Source organism: Brassica napus, chromosome C9 (genome assembly GCF_020379485.1).
Source record: "Brassica napus cultivar Da-Ae chromosome C9, Da-Ae, whole genome shotgun sequence".
Lineage (NCBI taxonomy): Eukaryota > Viridiplantae > Streptophyta > Magnoliopsida > Brassicales > Brassicaceae > Brassica > Brassica napus.
In genome coordinates, this window is record NC_063452.1 from 30,575,494 (window position 1) to 30,584,924 (window position 9,431).

The 9,431-nt window shown below is 34.7% G+C and overlaps 1 protein-coding gene across 1 annotated transcript; it reads left to right on the plus strand.

Annotated features, from left to right (window-relative positions):
* Positions 1-4,843: 4,843 nt before the first annotated feature.
* On the plus strand, positions 4,844-5,700 carry LOC106359691 (DPH4 homolog). The gene has a single exon (XM_048768916.1). The coding sequence runs from the start codon at positions 4,915-4,917 to the stop codon at positions 5,467-5,469; it is 555 nt and encodes a 184-aa protein (XP_048624873.1). The 5' UTR covers positions 4,844-4,914; the 3' UTR covers positions 5,470-5,700.
* The last annotated feature ends 3,731 nt before the right edge of the window (positions 5,701-9,431 follow it).

Here is a 9,431-nt window from a genome sequence, read left to right on the forward strand (position 1 = left end):
TTTGCCTCACGATATTGATGATGTCCACACTCTCTGAAATGCTGAGATATACATGCAATCTAACTTCCTATGTAAAGGATGAATTTTGGGTCTCTTCATTGACCCATTGTACCGAATCTAGTGAGATTTCCACGGCGAAAAAACTATGAGATCATTAGACAAGAAGTACAGTGGTGAGGACGATGGCTCTCAAAAGCTTGTAGCTGCGAAGTTCCTTGATTTCAATATGGTGGATTCAAAGCCAATCACGAATTAATTTGAAGTTTTGCAGCTTTTGTGCTATGAAATTTTCGTTGAAAGAATGTCCATCTGCGAGACATTCACAACTCACAGCTTCATCGAGAAGCTCCATCCAGGGTGCTTAACTTTCAAGAACTACCTGAAGCACAAAAAGAAGAAAGTGAGTCTTGAAGATGTTATCATGAGGCATTCAAATGGAATCCAGGAACCGAAATGCTGACAAGCACATCACTAAAGAGCACCATGCCAACATGGCCGAGTTGAAAGGCAAAGAAAGGCTAAGGTACAACTCTTCTGTAAGCCTTCTAAAACTGTTGCATCCTTGAAGGCTCTAGAATAAAGTTCACGAAAATGTCGTTGAAGAAAATGTGGAAAAAATCAAAGGGAAGTGTCAACAAAATTGGAAACAAGTCCACAACAAGATCAAAGATGAGTGCCACAACAAGATCAAAGATGAGAAGGATAAAGTCAATCTCACTGAGGAAACCTTTGGCAGTGGTGATTGAGCTCAACAACCCCAAAGAATGATGGCGACACATGATCTACCACCCACATTTGCACTAAAAAGGCAATGTTCAACACCTATCAGAAGAGCAAAACTTAAGAGAAGTTGTTCATAGGAAAAACTGCAGTCTCCGAGGTTGAAGGTCACAGTAAGGTGATTTCGAAGATGACATCGGGACTTGAAGTCAATTTGCAGAATATGAAGCACCTGCCTGACATGAGGAAGAACCTGGTTTCTGAAACCATGCTCAGGAGGAATAAAATCGCCATGACTCGTGAGGCTGACAAGCTCATGATTAGAAACAATAAGATTTACTTGGGTAAAGGATATGTTAAGGAGGGATTGGTCAAGATGAATGTAATGATCGTTCCTTTGTACGTAGCTGTAAAAGTTTCAATGAATAAGAAGAAGCTAATTTTTTATTTTGTTGATTCTTTTAGTATATAGTGCAAACGATTCGACCATGTGAACCACAAATCGATACAAATATTAATGAATCAAAATATAATCCGAAAATGCAAAACAACTAAAAATGTGTTAAGTATGCGTACATGCTAAGCTCACAAAACGTCGTCACCTCATGTCAAAAGAACTAATGAACCTCTAGTTTTAATTCATACACATTGGTATGATTTAAAATACATACAAAATAGATGTGCGAAAAATACTGTGGCATACAATTACGACAGTGTTTGTGATATGGATGGGTTTAAAAACTGACAAAAACGATACAATCCACTAGTGAACATATAACATGGGCACATAAGTAAGATGTGAAACATAATACAACCTAAAAAGGGCTACACACCAAATCAACATTTACGACCTACAAAACTCTAATGACAGGAGACTAACATCTCAAAAAATGCATCCAAAAACACATAACAATCAATTGTTAGTCCTTCGTAAGATTTAAAGCACATTAAAAAAAATTCCCTCACGACACCTTCATTAACAAAATTGTTCAACATAAAATATCAACACGCCTAATGAAATCAAAACACATATAAAATTACAAACATTTCACATATAACAAAAATAAATTTTGATCAAAATCTGAAAGAATGTCCTAGTATTCATTGTTGTAATGTTTATGTATGTCTCGGTTCAGGTTGAGCTGGGTTAGTTTAAGCTTAACCGGAACGCACATGTATTATCACGTGTATAGTTTATTGTAAAACGGTGTAGTATAAGCCGTTCAGCTCAACCACTTGACACTCACTCTCTTGGATCTTATACGATCAAGAAAACAGATAGAGAAAACACCAAGAGAGAACGAGAGAGACAAAGGCGTCACTGATCTGAGAGCTCGAGTTTGAGCGTGATAGTGGATTGCTGGAGTACCAGCTTCGGTGAGTGTAAACGCTCTTCCACATTGGAGGAGTGCGGTGAACACCAGGTAAAAATATGTTTTCTTTTGTTGTTTGGTTGACAGAGAATACATCGTAGTAAATCAAGGTCATAATCATATCGTGAATCCTCACAAATTGGTATCAGAGCTCTGGGTGGGGCAAAATCAGATTACGCGATTCAAGATATACGTTCTCTCGAAGGAAGATTCAAAGATTGCTAGATCCAAAGTTGACATCGAGAAATTCGACGGAGATGGTGACTTCTCTTTGTGGAAGTGCATGATGTACGCTTACCTTAGCGTATCGGGACTTAAAGATTTACTCGTGACCAAGAAGAAAACATAGGAGACTAAAGAAGAGGAATCAGATCAAGATGATCCTAAGAAGCTGAAGAAGAAGCCAAATTAGAGAGGTGCGAGAAGGCAATGAATACTATCTTCTTGAATGTTGGTGACCACGTACTGAGCAAGACTAAGAGATGCACAACCGCTGCAGATACATGGTCTCTTCTCGAGGCTTTGTATATGCCTAAGTCACTACCTAATCGTGTTCATGCCCAGCTCAAGTTGTATGGGTTCATGATGCATGATCACCAATCTATTGCTTAAAATATAGACAACTTCAAGGTATAAACGGTTACTTCCAACTCTCTAGACGATATAAACGGTTACTTTCAACTCTCTCTTCTCCGAGAGTCTCTCGTCTTATTAGAGATAAAATATCTCATATCGGAAATTCAATGGAATTCTAAAAAATATATATAAATAGATGTGCCACTTCTCTTATCACCAAATTAATTTTCAGTTGGAAGCCTATAATAAACTTGAATCTAATACGATATCAGAGCCCAGATCCTAATACGCTAAACCCCTAATTAATACAGTATAACCCTACCCGACCGAATATAAAAAAGTCGTAATTGACTCGCTCGGCCGAGTATAACTGTAAGTTCTGAGATTTCTGACCGATAAGAGTCATTATCTCGAAGAAGAATATTAAGAGATATAATATCCCACATTGAGAATTCAATAGAACTTTAACTAATATATAAAGGGTTAGGATTAATCCATTAATCACCAATCTAAACTATTAAAACAGAAGTAAAATTAGAATTAACCCTAACTTTTCCCTAATAATTACAATCATATCAAATGCCATTAACATTAAAACTACTATTTTAATACATCATTAAGAGGCTTTCTCCAAAACTTACTTTGTACCGATTAACTTTGATTTTGTTCCCCAAATAAATTGATACTACAAATACATCTAATTAATTGATACAATAAGAACAATCATAAACCGGACCTTTTAAATCCAGTCATAAACCGCATGTATATTGACTTAGTGTGATTGAACCCTACAAAATTATTTTCTTCAAAACCAGTAATAAACCAACTGAAATCAATCTGTTATAAACCAAATATTTCAAAACCACTTAGTTATAATCCTTTCTCATTCCAATATCCATTTTTATATGCTAAATTTGGAAAGTAGTTTGCACACTGTCAAAACCTAAATAGTGAACCGACCATACAGATCAATAAAATTAAATTGAAGCAAATACACTATTAAAATTCGGTTATCAATTAGTATTTAAAACTGTTTAACGAATTTGAAAGTGATATATTCAGATCAATATGTGAAGATCAACTTGTGTATTAATGAATAGTATAGTCAAAGAATATATGAAGATGATGTCACAAATGTTAATACAAATCAATAATAACTTAAAACTCACGTCATATCCTACAAAATATTGTACAAATCTTAATAAAGAAACAACTTACTTATATTACACAAAATTTTAGCAAAAAAAACTATTTACTTATATCACGTGAAATCTTCATTTTCTATTTCTAATTCTAATAGTATATATTTTCAAGATTTTATTCTCTCTTTTTTAAGTGTTGTAAATGTGAATTTATTTGTTATATAAAATAAGTGGGAAGACATATAAATTGAAAATAAATAAAAACATTCCAACAAATATTTTTAAATAGATATATTAACATACATAAAATATTAAATAATTTAATTTAATCAACCAGTCATTAAATTTATCTTTTATAAATTGAGAATCAAATGTATAATATCAAATATTTATATCAAAACAAATGTCCGGTGGGACGCACAGTCAAAATCTAGTTGGTTTTAATCTGGAATGCCATGATACATCTGAATCTAACACTTCTCTATCCTCTTCTAAAATTTCAATGGATGAGATGATTCAATCTTCTATTGTAATATAGTTCGATCAATTTTCACTTTCGCTTGTCGGATTTCACTTTTGTTTTGACGATTTTCTTTGTTTTTCAATCTTAAATCAGATATGTTCTTCACGCACTCTTTGTTTTTCTAATTTAGGATTGAATTTTAATAAAATTTGTGGCAAGCTTCATCTCTCGTTCTTAAGTGGTTCTAATTCCGTCTGTCTTTAAAATTTTCTCCTCCTTCATCCGGTCATTCTCAATTTCGTATTCTGAAAATATCAACCTTTTCTTACTACGACTTTGGCAAAGTATTCTGAAGAATCAAAGAGTTGAGTTTTGGAAGCTAGATTTTATGATTTTTGTTCATTCTTATCATATATAATAGGGCCTTAATTGGGTTCAAAGTTGTAATGGGCTTTTTTGATTTGATTCCATTGGTAACGACATTAGCCTTTGGGCTTATAAATGAAATGCTGACAAGGAAAAGAAAAACGTATAGAATTGAACCCAAGTCAATTGTGAAGAAAAACGAATTGCCTTACCCTAATAACCAACCCACCCCCTTTGGTGTATCGTAATTGCACAAAGTAAGGATTCAACAATCATGCTTCTGGGTGAAACGTCACTCCACGACACATACTACGAGATCCTCTCCGTCAAAGAAGACGCGAGCTATGACCAAATCCGCAACAGCTATCGATCCGCCATCCTCCACTCGCACCCAGATAAGCTAAAAACCTCTCGTTGTTGTAGCTCAGACGAGAAGTTTCTCAAGATCCAAAAGGCGTGGCAAGTCCTAAGCGATGCAGAGCTGCGCGTGGTTTACGACAACGACCTTCGGTCTTCGAGACAGGACGGAGGAACCACTGCTGATGAGATTAGTATAGAGGATATGTCGGTGGAGATCACTGGAGAAGACATGGAGATTTTCTATCAGTGTAGGTGTGGTGATTACTTCTCTGTTGATCCATCTGAGCTTGAAACGATGGGTTTTGAGTTGTTGAGAGACGGTGATTGTGTTCAAGTTAGGAGATTGGGTGCTTCTGTGGCGTCTGTTGTTCTTCCTTGTGGGTCTTGTTCTCTGAAAACCAGAGTTTGGGTTGATTCTGACATGAAGATTCCTTTCCAAGATGATTCAGAATTGAGGAATCTATCTTAAAGGTGAACTCACTCTGCTTGAGGGTGATCTTTGAATGTGTGGATAGATTCTTTTAGGAGAAGTATGTCTTGTTACCAATGTGATTTTGGTTGGTTCAGATTTGAACATATTCTTCTGCAAGTTTGTTTCTTTTGTGGCTTGTGTACTAATTTTTTATATTAGCCGGAGAGCTTTTAGTTCTGTAATAAACTTAAACTATAATGGGTAACAAAAGGGGCATTTGGATTTCCAGTCTTGTCTCTTTTTTTTATTTGCTTGAAGCTGAATTGTAGCGAAGATCTGTTTAATAATCTTCTTTAAAGTTCCATTTGTGCTTCTGTTTGAGTATGAGAACATGATCGAGACGAAGCTGTATAGGTGTGATTGATGTAGTACATCAAGATTATTCTTTCTCAAGAGAGTGGTATCTCTTCTTCAACATCATAATTCTCTGATATCTATTGAACTTATTTTTATGTGGTAATGTCATAGTTTATCTGATATTTATGGTGATTTTGATTAAGGTGAGATGTAGAGGACCTAAAAGGTGGATGACCTGTTTTGGAAGTACTGATACAGATGACTTGAATTTTGACTTTGGAGAAAGACTTAGATCAGGGAGAATTATCTGTCATAGTTTGTAGATTCAGTTTTATTATTGGCGATTTGACATGTAAAGATGATTCAAAAGTCTTTAACAGTTATAAGATCTTCTTGTCTTTGGGTAGAAACTTTTCCGGAAGTCAAGTTTAGAATTAGGTTTTAACCTTCAGTTCTGTAATCACAGCAAGTTCCACTTGTTGCAGGGAAAAAGTTAACTGCAATATGCGTATGACCAAGGAACACAATGTTGGTATAAGAGAAGCCTAGGGAGTGGAGATAGCAAACTAGATAATAGATATAGTATCAGAGTACCATGATCCTTCAGGTAGCTATCATACTCTCTACCAATTTGTGAAGTGTGAACATCTAAAGGAACTAGGAACATGGTAGTTCTGTTGAATCTGTGCTTACGCAGTTATATCCAGCTTCTCTTGTTTCACTATATAATATCATACATATAATGTTTTGTAGTTCCGTTATTATTCACTGTTTACAACCCATTAAAGTAATGAACTGAGATAACAAGTAAATGAGGAAAAATTACTTGATCCCATAGGCGTCAGAGTGGATTGAATTTCTGGAGTTCCGGCATTCTCTTCAACATACTGCTTAAAGTATTATATTATTACATACTTCACAAATTGGTGCTACTAGGTACAACTTTGACTGATACTAGTGGATACAACTTGATGAAGACATTCCACATACTAGTATGATACTAGCTAATGGATACAACTTCTCATTAGATACCAGATTGGTAGTACTATGTGCAACTTTGTCAATTCAGAAATTGACACTACTCATTGAGTATTACATATGAAAAGAACAATCAAATATCCAAATTGGTAAAATGGCCAAAAAGTTCTCTTCTAGTTTATTTGAACTTTTGTAAGAAAAATTCACAATTATTAAACCACTTCATAAGTTTACATTTTCTGACATGCTTCGTGGATAGTTTTGCTGCAGCAGTTCATTTTTGTCATCAAACATAAATCTTTTCATAAGAACATGGTGGCAGATGCTTTAACTCTGAGGCATTCTCTTCTTGTGACGTGAGAAGTCTTGATCATTGGATTTGCGGCTATGAAAGAATTATAAGGGAGCCAAAACTCACACAATCAAAATTTGTTTCCCGAACCACTACAAACCAATGTTTCTTAAACCGAAAGAAAATATTTTTGGTCATGGGTCATTGTGGTTCAATCGGGTTTGATCGTTTTCGATTAGATTAAACTGAATTTAATGATATTTTGTAAATAATATGTATATTCTTACAAAAATCAATCATATATGTTTCAATAACCATAATGTTTAAAAATAACAAAATGAAAATGTAATAAAAACAATAAAACAGTTTAATAGTTCAAATCTGAAATCAATATGAAAAGGCACTTTTAAACTTTAGGTCTTCCACTTTAAATCTTCGTGACTTTAAAAAAAAAATTATATACGTAATAGTTAAAAATTATGTTTTGAAATAAAATTCAAAATCATATCAATTCAGTTCTTTGGAATCTTTAGGATATTCTTTAAGAAGTTTATCTTATAATTCAGAAGAAAAAAAAAGCAAGTTCCCCTTCTCCTTCTTTTTCCATGATCTAAAACTCAGTTTTATCAATTGACTGATAATCAACAGGATCATATGATCTTTTTTTTGCTGCATATCTACATAAACACAATAACATATTACCAAATGAATAATAACACACAATTATATGTTTTAAACTTCAAAACAAAAATAACCTGTTTTGTAAACCCAAGTTGTAGTGAACAGATACACGATCGTGTCTTTGATGCTCTAGCCTGTTTTTTTTTGTGTGAATGCGTTCAAAGACACTCCAATTTCGCTCACACCTGATGAAGAAGCTGTTTGACTAAGGATTGGATTGCAAGCTTTTGCAAATCAGGAATATCACAACCAAATAGTTTCCACCCTTCATCTGTAAGTACAATAATATATATATATATATATTAGTAACTAACCAGGTTAAAATGGAAAACATGTTATATTAGCATAAACATAGTAACATTACTTACCGGTTGGAGTAGTTTTGCTACAAGTAAGTGCTATTTCTCGAGAGAAACTAAGTTCTCGATCTCTACAGCAATGAAGAGTGGATACCAACATTGTTTCACTTAGACTGCCCCTCTGCTTTTCAACCAGATTTAGCAGTCCTCTTGTAATCTCGGCTTCATCACAAGAGTTCTTTTTCATACGAGAAGGCTGGATTAAAAAAAAAGGTGCAGTTTAGATATCACGACGAAACATCCTATCCAACCTATTGGCAATGATCTTCGTATAAGACCTATAAAGATTTTTATCTTTCTTGAATATATTTTTAATGCCTAGTCGTGCCCTATACATCCCTTCATATACATACAAAAGGCAAAGATGGTTTCTCATCAGCATCAAAGAGCACTCATTCAAAAGTCTTCATCAAAGATAAGCGGTTTCGCATGTTTGCTTTCTCAGATCTTGAGATCTCAAATAATCTTTATGGGCATGTAAACTTTGTAAAGCAATGAAACTTGTAGCAAATTCAGTTTCCGCAGGGCGAATTATCTCTCTCCAACTCATTCTATTTCTCAACCAATTGAAAATATGCTTATGGCTATACACAAACACAATGATCTTTGATGCATTGCTGGTTAGTTTCTCCACATGATGTAGCTTTCCCACATCTTTTAATATCAAGTTAATATAGTGAGCTGCACACGGTGACCAATATATGGTAGGACATTTTTCTACAAGCCTACCACCACCAGCTTTGTAGTTAAGTGCACAATCTGTCACCATATGGATCACATTTTGAGGGCCAATCATCTCCACAACCTCAGCAAATAAGTAACACAAATTTTCTGCACTTATATATATTCTGGAAGCATCGACTGACTTGATGAAATGATAGTTATCCCCTTAGGATAGTAGACCAAAAAATTAATTAAAGCCCTTTGCCTAGTATCTTTCCACCCATCACACATCAAAGTACAACCGGTATCAGCCCATGTACTCCTAAAAGAGTTGATAATCAAAGAAACTTGCGGCTTAGCATCGCATAGTAAACCAACCCTTAAAGCATGATAAGAAGGCCCTTCATAACCATGACCCATGCTTGCAATTTTTCAGATAATAGTCTGATAAAACCTAGAATTAACTGCATGTGGGAACCGAAATTCACACCGTCGATTTCCGTAATCGGAGAAAAGTCAAGAAACCCTAACTTTCCCTCAGGTCCCGTATTCTCTGCGAGAACCAACGTCAAGTGACCAAATAAATGCGAAAAATATGAAAAGACAGCAAAACGAATTTATAGAAAATGTAGATCTTATTTCGAATCCGCGTAAGAGTGTTGTGATCATTACAAGAGATTATAAAAGCT

What these genes read in the sequence shown, in the direction of transcription:
- LOC106359691 (XM_048768916.1), top strand. Translation starts at nt 4,915, where the DNA reads ATGCTTCTGGGTGAAACGTCACTCCACGACACATACTACGAGATCCTC.